General features: G+C 42.9%; 1 protein-coding gene across 12 annotated transcripts in view; it reads right to left on the reverse strand.

The window, feature by feature from the left end:
• The window catches only part of GRTP1 (growth hormone regulated TBC protein 1), a 97,661-nt gene that overhangs the window by 70,194 nt on the left and 13,895 nt on the right, over positions 1-13,572 (reverse strand). For 4 of the 12 annotated variants that reach the window (XR_013636040.1, XR_012159630.2, XR_012159631.2 and 1 more), the window contains exons 1-2: positions 6,194-7,049; positions 1,910-2,034 (exon numbers count right to left, since the gene is read on the reverse strand). The exons of 1 other annotated variant lie outside the window; for it this stretch is intronic. Coding sequence is in view for 8 of the 11 variants with exons in the window: in XM_073350323.2 (XP_073206424.2) it covers positions 1,910-2,034; positions 6,194-7,034 (966 nt within the window). In the remaining 3 variants the exon portion in view is untranslated. Of the gene's footprint in view, positions 1-1,909; positions 2,035-6,193; positions 7,050-12,639; positions 12,810-12,853; positions 13,020-13,572 lie in introns of those variants that run through there. 7 more of the 12 variants (XM_078853676.1, XM_073350358.2, XM_073350353.2 and 4 more) reach the window with 3 other exon arrangements.

Here is a 13,572-nt window from a genome sequence, read left to right on the forward strand (position 1 = left end):
GAAGTTGCCTGGATCTGTGTTGCATCTGGGGTGCTTGGCCTTCTGCCTATGAAGACAGCTATTCAGTTCCCATGCTACCAGATAGTTTGATAATTGCATCCATGGTGATAAGAGAGTATTTGGCACTTAACATAGCAGGAACAAAAGCCTGCTCTTTAGAAAATATTCACAAAGCAAAGAATTTCACTAGCTGTACACACATTGGTAAGAATTCTATAGGACTACAGTACAGAATGGCAATTCGAAACTTAACTAACTCTTTGGTTGGGAACTTTTCAGTGGTGACTCTCCAGATAAATGTTTTGATAATGCTAGTGAGGTGTGGAGGATCTATACTTAGTATATAGTGCAAGCCACGAAGAGCTACACAAAGAATTGGGGGGAGGGGGGGGGAGTTCACTTTAATTGTCTACTGTTTCAGAGGAATCCTGGCCCCATTATATGGTATACATCACCATTTATCTTGATGAAGTCTGCTGCTTCACTAGGACAATAGCCAGTTTTCTAAGATATACACTGATTTATCACACATATAGGAGGAGAGGCTCCAGCCCTTGGTTTATGTAGTTACACCCTCGATATATAACCCATCTTTTGAGGGAATAAGTGGGGGGGAGGGAAAACCCTTGGTCTCTTTTTAATGGGACTTAGATGGGTGTTTCTGTGCAGACTTAACAAGGGTTTAATGTAAAGTAATATGCATCTCTTCATAGATCTGTCTTGCTTTATTTAGAGGCCTGATTCTGCAAACACATGGATCAGAGATTGACCCTTTGCATTATTCTCAAAAATCTTAAAAGAATGTAGTTTTAAAAGCTTTGTTCTCTTTGGATGAAATGTTATATATGGAAAAAACACAAAGAACTTTTACTCCCCCATTTCAAATTACCACTATTAACCTCAGTACTGCAATATATCAGGGCCAAACAGTAAGTCAGATTTCAGCGACTCTGATAATGATTCTTAAACCTAGATCAATCTCTTCTATACTAAATTAAATGAGCTGCAATTCAATAAATGTAATTTATATTCTTTAATAAAGGATTGTTATTTTTATTTTATTATAAATTTTTTTGACTGGTACAAGACACATGTAACTGCATATAACTGCAATGCAACAGGGAAGGAGAAAGGAGAGACTTCAAAGCTGAACTGAACAGAAGAGAAGACACATTTTTTTGATTATGCTAGTTACCGTTCATGATGTGTAAAGATGGCCACAAAGTTATTTCTATTTTAAAACATTTTTCTGCTTGTTTTTTTACCTTAGAAACATCATGAATCAAATATTTTCTTTTCTTGTATCTTCTACAGGAACCTGTAAAGGACTAGGGAACTGGAGCAGGAGCAGTCTCAGTCCCTTAAGAGTTATGAGGTTGAATTTTACACAAACAAATTTTCCTGCTCCATGTTTGTCAGAAGTTTGAGTTAAACAGATGTTATAACCAAATCCACTAAAATTAGATTTAGACCATTTGACTACAATGTGATATGACCACTAGTTCGCCTCTACCCAAAAAAGTTCTCCAGAAAGACAGTGGAAATCAAGACCTGTTAATTCTCTTGTAAACACAAAGGAATCATTTACAAATAAATAAAGAAGTTTTTCATGCCTTTCTAGAACACCAAGTAGCAAAACGGGACACCATTTTTTTAGTTTACTGTTCACCTTTAGTGAATGAAACCAATTCATTCACTTGAAAAGGAAGGAAATTGGGTAAGCACGCATTACATTTGAAAATGACTCAAATATGAGATCGGAAAGATACTATTAGCAACTGTTTATATGACTACATTTAGCCTTCCCCACAACCTTGACTATCACCCAAAAATGTACTTTAAAATTAGCAACAACAATCTTGCAAATGTCTTGGAATATCTTTTTAAATATCTATAATAAGTTACATACCTGGCAGTATCCCACTGTTTTATTATGGTGCCCATACGCTACTAATACATTGTAGAGTGTCTGCTGTAAACAGGGATCAGCAGTTTTGCGGAATTGTACATTATCTGGAAATGTTCTGTTCATGTCTAGAAAAAAAATGAAAGGACCAAATTTAAGCCATGTTGCCATGCTCCCTAATAAATCTTAGCCTTGTAAGATGTACAACTGAAATCTGACCATGGGCTCACAGAAAAGGAGTCTGGTAGATGAAGTTAACAAGATACGACCTCAAAGCCCTATTTTAGTTCATTGGCCTACGTTCAAATGAGATCCATTCCTAGAAAGACTGATCTCTCTAGGCCAGTGTGGCTTACAGTCTCAAGCAGGATTCAAGGCAGAGACTGATCCCAGGAATTTATTACATTTCACCTAACCCTCTTCAGCAATTTAAACTAACACATCGTGTACCGAATTTATCTAGTGCACTGCTAAGTTATTAGCTGCCCTGCTGGGGAGTGATATTCTCACAACAGATAAGTTCAGCAAAGGACAACTCTGATTCACTGAAAACTAAACCTATCTATGTGGATTAGCGCTAAACAGTTCATTTTTAAAAGATTCTGTTCTCATAACTGATCATACATGTTTGACTCTAGCCTCCCCCCTATCCCCAATTGCAATTACACATTGTCACACTCTGGAAAAAAAAAAAACTGCTTCTTTACTCATGCAAGGTCATACAGAAGGAGATTTTTCAAAGAAAGCAGAGATGCCTACGCATGTACTTCAAGTTTAGTCTTGTATCTGATCTGTGATTAAGGAATTACTGCTTTGAAATTATTTAAAGAGCCACTGTCAGGTCAAATTTGGTCCAAAATTTAATTCTGTTAAAATATGCTCATACTAAAGGAAATAAAAATATCTCCATGATTTTTTTAATTTTAATTCTAATGGAAAAACTTAACCTGTTTGCCGCAATGTTTGCTACACACATAAAACAATGAAAGTGTCTAGAAGTGGATTAAATACAAAAATGGTCTATAGTTTAAACAGAGAGAAAAGCAGGACATTAACAAGCAGCATGAATAGTGAAAAATAAATTTAAGCTTTTCAGGGCTATTTAAGGAAATAAGGAAGTTTGTATAAATTAAATGAATATATAATTACACATGCAAACTCATGGGTGTATGTGCACATGGATCTACATGTAACTGCACATATTTTACACACACACACGTGTCATCAACTTGTTGCAGGATCTTTACTGCTCTCTGGAGCACAGTGCATACATCATCCATACAGATTTTTTAATGGATACTGTCCTGTTAATCACCACCTACTCAGCTTTAAGGACCTATGACCTCAATTTGCAAAGAAGTCTCACACTTTCTGAAAAAATCAGGCCACTTTAAGAGGTCTCAAGTTGAACACCTAAAAATCACTACTCGATTTTGGAAAATAAAGGCCATTACGCAAAAACAGGACAATATGCTGGTAGCTGGATTTAATTTAAAACAACAAAAGCAACTTCACTTTTATGGTGTTCAATACCCAAGGGCACACTAAATTATTTAAAAATATACAAAATGTTTGAACAACTATAAGCAATTCTAACTATAGCATCCCACACAGATATGCCTGACCTCTGTACATACTAGGAGATATTTTATCTTACTGCTTTTCCTTCTTAAAGGAAACTGTTTGTAATGACTGGCTTCCATGACAAAAGCTTAAACTGGGAGAGGCTATGAAGAAAACCCGTAAAAATCATGGTTTGTGCCATGGAATTCAGAGCCAAGATAAATTCATTGCCCTAATCACCACTTCTTCCTTTTAAAGTCAATAAATCAGTTCTGGAGTGGTGGGGGATAGGGAAATATCATAATTCACCTCCCATGCAAATTTAAAAATCAAGGTGAACAATAACCCTAACAGGCTTGTGTCAAGGTTCCTCCCCCACTCTGAACTCTAGGGTACAGATGTGGGGACCTGCATGAAAAACCTCCTAAGCTTATCTTTACCAGCTTAGGTCAAAACTTCCCCAAGGTACAAAATATTACCCCCGTTATCCTTGGAATGGCCGCTACCACCACCAAACTAATACTGGTTACTGGGGAAGAGCTGTTTGGACGCGTCCTTCCCCCCAAAATACTTCCCAAAACCTTGCACCCCACTTCCTGGACAAGGTTTGGTAAAAAGCCTCACCAATTTGCCTAGGTGACTACAGACCCAGACCCTTGGATCTTAAGAACAATGAACAATCCTCCCAACACTTGCACTCCCCCTTTCCTGGGAAATGTTGGATAAAAAGCCTCACCAATTTGCATAGGTGACCACAAACCCAAACCCTTGGATCTGAGAACAATGAAAAAGCATTCAGTGTTTTACAAGAAGACTTTTAATAAAAAATAGAAGTAAATAGAAATAAAGAAATCCCCCCTGTAAAATCAGGATGGTATATATCTTACAGGGTAATTAGATTCAAAAACATAGAGAACCCCTCTAGGCAAAACCTTAAGTTACAGAAAAGATACACAGACAGAAATAGTTATTCTATTCAGCACAATTCTTTTCTCAGCCATTTAAAGAAATCATAATCTAACACATACCTAGCTAGATTACTTACTAAAAGTTCTAAGACTCCATTCCTGTTCTGTCCCCGGCCAAGACGACTACAGACAGACACACAAACCCTTTGTTTCTCTCCCTCCTCCCAGCTTTTGAAAGTATCTTGTCTCCTCATTGGTCATTTTGGTCAGGTGCCAGCGAGGTTACCTTTAGCTTCTTAACCCTTTACAGGTGAGAGGAGCTTTCCCCTGGCCAGGAGGGATTTCAAAGGGGTTTACCCTTCCCTTTATATTTATGACACGCCCCCCAAATCTCAGCTAGGGTGAAACACTGGCTGGGATTTCTTCCTGGAGCTCTAGGAAAACAGAGTTAATAAGACACATGCATTTCTAAATATACTACCAAGTACATAAAGACTAACAATATTTTCCACATCTCAAGGACGATTTTAACCAGTTGATTCTGGGAAACTTTCACGGGAGAGTGCATCAGCCACTTTGTTAGAAGCTCCTGAGATGTGTTGGATGTCGAAATCAAAATCTTGGAGAGCTAAACTCCACCGAAGAAGTTTTCTGTTAGTTTCTTTGACGGTGTGAAGCCACTTTAGTGCAGCATGGTCGGTTTGCAGGTGGAAACGCCGTCCCCAAACATATGGGCGTAGCTTTTCCAGAGCGTAGACAATGGCATAACATTCTTTTTCAGTGACTGACCAGTTGCTTTCCCTCTCAGACAGTTTTTTGCTGAGAAACACTACAGGGTGGAATTCTTGATCAGGTCCTTTCTGCATTAAAACTGCTCCCACACCACGCTCGGACGCATCTGTGGTTACTAGGAACGGTTTGTCAAAGTCTGGGGCCCTTAGTACAGGGTCAGACATGAGTGTCGCTTTAAGCTTGTTAAAGGCCTTCTGACACTTTCCGGTCCACTGAACAGCATTTGGCTGTTTCTTTTTGGTTAGGTCTGTCAGTGGGGCAGCGATTTGGCTGTAGTGCGGTACAAATCGTCTGTAATAACCGGCCAAGCCTAAGAAGGATTGAACCTGTTTCTTTGACTTTGGGACAGGCCACTTTTGGATAGCATCCACTTTGGCCTGTAGGGGGCTGATAGTTCCTTGACCCACCTGGTGTCCAAGGTAAGTCACTCTGTTTAGGCCTATTTGACACTTCTTAGCCTTAACAGTTAGTCCTGCCTCCCTTATGCGCTCAAGGACTTTTTGTAGATGTTCCAGGTGGTCTGCCCAGGAATCCGAAAATATGGCCACATCGTCAAGGTAGGCGACTGCATATTCTCCTAATCCCGCTAGGAGACCATCTACAAGTCTTTGGAAAGTGGCGGGTGCATTTCGCAGCCCGAAAGGGAGTACATTAAATTCATACAGCCCGAGATGTGTGATGAAGGCTGACCTTTCCTTGGCAGATTCATCTAGCGGTACCTGCCAGTACCCCTTGGTTAAGTCCAAGGTAGAGATGAACTGGGCCCTTCCCAGTTTCTCTAATAGTTCATCTGTGCGTGGCATGGGATAGTTGTCTGGGCGAGTTACAGCATTTAGCTTACGGTAGTCCACGCAAAAACGTATTTCCCCATCTGGTTTGGGAACTAGAACCACTGGAGATGCCCATGCACTTTCAGAGGGGCGGATTACACCCATCTGTAACATATCCTGGATCTCCCGTTCTATAGCAGTTTTAGCTTGAGGAGACACCCGGTAAGGTTGGACCCTAATTGGGTGAGCATTACCTGTGTCAATGGAGTGGTATGCCCGTTCAGTCAGTCCTGGGGTGGCTGAGAACGTTGGCGCGTAGCTAGTGCACAGCTCCTGGATCTGCTGTCGCTGCATACGCCCAAGGGTCATGGAGAGGTTCACCTCTTCCACACCACCAGCACATTTCCCTTCGTAGTAGACACCTTCAGGCCACTCAGCGTCGTCTCCTCCCTGGGCTGTAAACTGACAAACCTTTAATTCTCTGGAATAAAAGGGCTTTAGAGAATTAATATGATACACCTTAGGCTTTCGGTTGGAGGTGGGGAATGCTATGAGATAATTAACAGCTCCCAGGCGCTCCTGGACCACGAATGGCCCTTCCCACGATGCTTCCATTTTATGGGCCTGGAGCGCCTTTAAGACCATGACCTGGTCTCCTACTTTGAAGGAACGCTCTCTGGCATGTTTATCATACCAGGCTTTTTGCTCTTTTTGAGCATCCTGTAAGTTTTCTCTAGCAAGGGCTAAAGAGGTTCGGAGGGTGTTTTGTAGGTTGGTTACAAAGTCCAGAATGTTAGTTCCTGGAGAAGGTGTAAATCCCTCCCATTGCTGCTTCACCAACTGCAATGGCCCCTTAACCTCACGGCCATATACAAGTTCAAATGGAGAAAACCCTAAACTGGGATGTGGTACAGCTCTGTAGGCAAAGAGCAACTGCTGCAATACTAGGTCCCAATCATTGGAGTGCTCATTTACGAATTTACGTATCATGGCCCCCAAAGTTCCATTAAACTTCTCCACCATGCCATTTGTTTGATGATGGTAAGGAGTGGCAACCAAGTGATTTACCCCATGAGCTTCCCAAAGGTTTTTCATAGTTCCTGCCAGGAAATTAGTCCCTGCATCTGTGAGGATGTCGGAGGGCCAACCTACCCTGGCAAAAATGTCTGCTAGTGCCTGGCACACACTTTTAGCCCTGGTGTTGCTTAGAGCTACTGCTTCCGGCCATCGGGTGGCAAAATCCATGAAAGTCAGTATGTACTGCTTTCCTCTGGGTGTCTTTTTCGGAAAAGGACCCAGAATATCCACAGCTACTCGCTGAAATGGAACTTCAATGATGGGGAGTGGCTGGAGAGGAGCTTTGACCTGGTCTTGGGGTTTTCCCACTCTTTGGCACACCTCACAAGACTGGACATAGGTAGAAACATCCTTGCCCATTCCCTCCCAGTGGAATGACCCCCCCAAACGGTCTTTGGTCCTGTTCACCCCAGTATGGCCACTAGGGTGATCATGGGCTAAGCTCAAGAGCTTGGCCCGGTATTTAGTTGGAACTACCAACTGTCTCTGAGGATGCCAGTCTTCCTGGTGTCCCCCAGAAAGAGTTTCCTTGTATAAAAGTCCTCTTTCTACAACAAACCTGGATCGATTAGAAGAGCTGAGAGGCGGTGGGTTGCTCCGTGCCGCCGTCCAAGCTCTCTGGAGGCTTTCATCTGCTTCCTGTTCGGTCTGGAACTGTTCCCTTGATGCTGGAGACATCAGTTCCTCATGGGATTGTGGACCTAGGCTTGGTCCCTCTGGAAGCGATATAGGGGATGGAGCTGTTTCTGTTGACTGTGAACCGCTCTCCGCTGGTGCACTATGTTGGGATTCAGGCTCCGGCTGAGCCTCTTGTGTAGGGTTATCGGCTGCTGCCAGTTCAGGTTCGGTGGGGCCCTCTGGTGTTGAGGTTGCAAGTATTGGATTCAGTGCTGACACGGGGTCTGGTGTTGGTTGTTCGGCTGGTTCCGGTTCTGGGACTGGTTCCGTCTGGGTCTCTGGGACTGGATCCACTACTGCTGTTGCAGACATTGGCCTGGGGTCCAGGTCCATCACCTCTGACTGGGTCCTGATAGAAGTTTCCGGAACAGAGCTAGGCCTCACGGCTTGTTTAGCCTGGTTGCGGGTGACCATTCCCACCCTCTTGGCCTGCTTCACATGATTGGCCAAGTCTTCCCCCAACAGCATGGGGATGGGATAATCATCATAGACTGCAAAAGTCCACATTCCTGACCAGCCCTTGTACTGGACAGGCAACTTGGCTGTAGGCAAATTGAAAGAGTTGGACTTGAAGGGTTGAATCGTCACTTGGATCTCTGGGTTGATTAAATTGGGGTCCACTAAGGAAGCATGGATAGCTGACACTTGTGCTCCGGTGTCCCTCCACGCGGTGACCTTCTTCCCACCCACACTCACAGTTTCCCTCCGCTCCAAGGGTATCTGGGAGGTATCTGGGCCTGTGGACCTCTGGTGTGATTCCGGTGCAATGAACTGTAATCTGTTGGGGTTCTTGGGGCAGTTGGCCTTTACATGCCCCAGCTCGTTACACTTAAAACATCGTCCAGCTGACGGGTCACTGGGGCGAGGAGGGTTGCTGGAGAACGGGGTGGTGGGACGATAAGGGGTCTGGAGGGTTCTTTGGGAGGTAGGTGGGGCTTTGGGTGGCCCCCGGTAATAGGGTGTGGTCTGGGGTGGTCCCTTCTGGTCTCCGCTCCAACTGCGACCAGTTTTCTTCTTCTCTGCCACCTCCACCCATCTGGCTCCAATCTCTCCTGCCTCAATTACAGTTTTGGGTTTCCCATCTAGGATGTATCTTTCTATTTCCTCAGGAACACCCTCTAAGAATTGTTCCATTTGCATTAGGAAGGGCAAATTTACTGGAGATTCAACACTTGCTCCTGATATCCAGGCATCCCAATGTTTTACAATGTGGTAGGCATGTCGGGTAAATGACATGTCTGGTTTCCACCTTAGGGCTCTGAACCTCCGACGAGACTGCTCGGGTGTTATCCCCATTCTGACTCTCGCCTTGGATTTAAACAGTTCATACTTGTTCATGTGTTCTTTAGGCATTTCAGCTGCCACCTCAGCTAAGGGTCCACTGAGCTGCGGCCTCAGCTCTACCATGTATTGGTCAGTAGAGATGTTGTACCCAAGGCAGGCCCTTTCGAAGTTTTCTAAGAAGGCCTCAGTATCATCACCTGCCTTGTAGGTGGGGAACTTTCTGGGATGGGAAGTGGTACCTGGAGAAGGATCGCTAGGGTTTGTTGGTATATTCTGCTGGGCCTTTATCCTCTCCATCTCCTCCACATGCTTCCTCTCTTTTTCCTTCTCCTCCTCCACATGCTTCCTCTCTTTTTCCCTCTCCTCCTCCACATGCTTCCTTGCCTCCATTTCCCTCTTGTGGGCAGCCTCTTGGTGTTGTTCTGCCTCCCTTTCTTGTTCCTTCTTCAGCTGCATGAGTTCTATCTGTCTTTCATGTTCCCTTTGTTTTTCCTCAGCCTGAAATTTGGCTAATTCCAGCTGTAGTCGAGCTGAGGATTTGGCCATTCTAACCTCTCTGTTTTTAACTAACTTTACACCCGAGGTTTAGAAATAAACAAACAAAACTTGGCTGTAAAATTTTGCTGTGCTGGAATAGAATACCTATTCTCTGATAGTGATTGTCAGCCTACAGAAAAAGACAATTCCCTTGTCTCTGCTCTGGGCCCAAATTAAAGCAAAAACCCTCCAACTACTTGGAAACCTGCTTACCCAGCCCAAAGAAGAAAAAAAAAATTTCTTTTCAAACCTGTGCTCCTTGTAAAACAAAAAAAAAAATCAAAATCCTAAAAAAAACCCTGCCACTTTTGTCTCCAGGCAAATGGGTAGAGCACACACTATTTACTTTTAGGAAGAAAAGAAAAAGAAAAAAAACCTCTGGGTTGGAAGACTGTGAATTTCCCTGCAGGAGTTAAGTACCCTGCCTCCAGGCAAAGAAAACCTGCAATTCACAAGATAATCCCCTTTTGTCTCTGCTTGGCCACAAAGCAGAGAGAAACCAAGCTGCTTTCAGTTTCAAAGCTGCCTTCTGGACTTCCTAAAAATTCCTTTTTAAAATCTGTATTTCTAGTTCAAAAAATCTCAACTGGATCTCAAAATGATTTCAGGTTAATCCCACCACTGTGCCACCATGTCAAGGTTCCTCCCCCACTCTGAACTCTAGGGTACAGATGTGGGGACCTGCATGAAAAACCTCCTAAGCTTATCTTTACCAGCTTAGGTCAAAACTTCCCCAAGGTACAAAATATTACCCCCGTTATCCTTGGAATGGCCGCTACCACCACCAAACTAATACTGGTTACTGGGGAAGAGCTGTTTGGACGCGTCCTTCCCCCCAAAATACTTCCCAAAACCTTGCACCCCACTTCCTGGACAAGGTTTGGTAAAAAGCCTCACCAATTTGCCTAGGTGACTACAGACCCAGACCCTTGGATCTTAAGAACAATGAACAATCCTCCCAACACTTGCACTCCCCCTTTCCTGGGAAATGTTGGATAAAAAGCCTCACCAATTTGCATAGGTGACCACAAACCCAAACCCTTGGATCTGAGAACAATGAAAAAGCATTCAGTGTTTTACAAGAAGACTTTTAATAAAAAATAGAAGTAAATAGAAATAAAGAAATCCCCCCTGTAAAATCAGGATGGTATATATCTTACAGGGTAATTAGATTCAAAAACATAGAGAACCCCTCTAGGCAAAACCTTAAGTTACAGAAAAGATACACAGACAGAAATAGTTATTCTATTCAGCACAATTCTTTTCTCAGCCATTTAAAGAAATCATAATCTAACACATACCTAGCTAGATTACTTACTAAAAGTTCTAAGACTCCATTCCTGTTCTGTCCCCGGCCAAGACGACTACAGACAGACACACAAACCCTTTGTTTCTCTCCCTCCTCCCAGCTTTTGAAAGTATCTTGTCTCCTCATTGGTCATTTTGGTCAGGTGCCAGCGAGGTTACCTTTAGCTTCTTAACCCTTTACAGGTGAGAGGAGCTTTCCCCTGGCCAGGAGGGATTTCAAAGGGGTTTACCCTTCCCTTTATATTTATGACAGCTTGTGTAACAATCTGATAGTCATAGGCTACAGAAAACTTGTTTTGTTTCTGTTGGTAGAAATAGCAGTGTTGTATCTGCATAATCAGAATACTTTTTTAAAAAAAACAAACTCTTTCTTACAATAAAGAATAATAAAATGTTAATACACTACATTGCACATTACTGATTACTTATTTGGGATGAGGTTAATATCCAATGAACCAGGCTAGAGATTCTGGCTTGCTGGCGGAGGAGCTCTCTTCCTCTGAGTATGCTAAAAAGGATGACCAAATTTCTAAATACCTATCCTCTTGTTGACACATCTCTTGTGAACGTACTTTGTGTGAAAGCTTTTCCACCACAAAGACAATCCATATTTTACTACACCACACACATTTTTCCAATAAAGTGCAATATAAAATCTTCTTGCTAACAATACAAAAAATGAATTTGTTGTTCTGTTTAAAATGTTCATCCTTTACTGGAGCATTAAAGTAAACAGGTCAGGGGATCTCTAGGATGTTGGCTTTTTGTCATATAATCAGAATAGGTTTATTAATGTACAATTTGGAAGTTGCTGGAGAGATTAGAGCTGACATTTCAGATATGGTGTTTCCCCTTCAGTTATGTAGATTAAAAAACTATATTATATATACATATATAACAGAAGCTGATCCAAACAAATTTATTAATTGTACAACCTGAGAAAGGCTCCATGGTAAAAGCGTCAACTCTAAATTTTATTTTCCATTGCCACAGCACATTTTACAACAGAGGTGGGGAAAATTTGCCTGATTTTATGTAGGATTTTAACACATCACATTACACATCCAATGAAGTGAGCTGTAGCTCACGAAAGCTTATGCTCAAATAAATTGGTTAGTCTCTAAGGTGCCACAAGTACTCCTTTTCTTTTTGCGAATACAGACTAACACAGCTGCTACTCTGAAACCTGACATTACACTTAGTAACAACTACATCATCCTGAGGGCTAAGGCCTTTAGAGTATTATACAGTGGTTTAAAAAAGAACCAGGGTACAATAGCTAAAGTATCAGTAAGAGTGCAAAATTTACCCACCTTTTCTAGAAAGGCTAAAACCAATAATCAAGAAAGACTGCAAGTTTTCTAGAAGGATGTAGAAAAACTTCATATCCAAGACAGAATTTAAAAAAAAAAAAAGTTTTCCATTAACCTTAATTTGGTTTTTGACATACAGATGGGAAGGCAACATTTAATTTAAAGGAAAAAAAAAAAACCCCTACAGTTTGAAATAAATTTGACCAGGCAGTGAAGACAAAGAATCCAGTATGATAGTTTTTACTGACAGTTAAGCCCTGATCCTGCAATGAGCTCTGCAGAGCCAGACCCTGGGGCCATGCGTAGCCCCAGTGACCTTAACAGAGCTGGACAAGGGACTGAGGGTCAAGAGGGCGAGAGCAGAAGGGGCATGTTGGCAATCCGTTCCTAGTAAATGTTTTAAGTCCTATTTTGAAAAAATTAAAATAATGGTGCGTTAGTAATACAAGCTGGCAAAACAATGCCTCTATCAAATGCAGGAAGCAAATCAGCTAAGTAATTACTTTCTCAATTTATTTCTTTGCTGTAATCCTGATGAGGAAAACCCTTTGCATGTTTCTCTCTCCTTTGTCATCATTACAGCATTTTTGACACCTCATTCAGAAACAAATATTCAGGCCCAGGACCATGCAGCATGAGATGACGAAATGTTTTTAAAAACCTGGAATTAGAACTGTAGAAGCAATTTTTGCAGCAATTAGATAAAAATATTCAGACCTAAAGCTGAATGCCTTTCTTCAGAATTCTGAGACATTTAGGGGATTTTGACAACCAGACATGCATTATCTCTTCATCTCAGTGTTCTACACTTTTCCAGCTCATCGTAATACATGGATCCTTCCCACTCCACACACAATGCCCATCATCATACTGGACCATCCGTCTAGTTTAATGACAAAAGTTACAGGATTAATGTGATGGATGCTACATTGTTCTGTTCATTCATGCTGCTTTTGGTTGCTCTTCCTCCCCGTCCTTGCATTTGTAGATAGAGTTGCCAGTTTTGTAATTGCACAAAAGCTAGCACCTTGCCCCACCCCAAGACCCCAGCCCTGCCCTGCCCCATCTCTGAGACTCCACCCCCCCCACTCACTCCAGTCCCCCTCCCTCCGTCACTTGCTCTCCCCCACCCTCACTCACTTTCACTGGGCTGGGGCAGGGGGGTTGTGATGTGGGAGGGGGTGAGGGCTCCAGCTGGGAGTGCAGGCTTTGGGGTGGGGTCAGAAATAATGAGTTCACGGTGTGGGACAGGGCTCCGGGCTGGGGCAGCGGATTGGGGTCCAAGAGGGGGTGCGGGCTCTGGGAGGGGGCTCAGTATCTGGGAGGGAGTTTGGGGCTCAGGGCTGGGACGGGGTTTGGGGTGGAGGTGCGGGGTCTGGAAGGGAGTTAGGGTGCGGGAGGGGGTTCCGACCTGGGGCAGGGGGTTCACGGCATGG

The sequence above is a fragment of the Lepidochelys kempii genome, chromosome 1 (genome assembly GCF_965140285.1).
Source record: "Lepidochelys kempii isolate rLepKem1 chromosome 1, rLepKem1.hap1, whole genome shotgun sequence".
In the NCBI taxonomy this organism is placed as follows: domain Eukaryota; kingdom Metazoa; phylum Chordata; order Testudines; family Cheloniidae; genus Lepidochelys; species Lepidochelys kempii.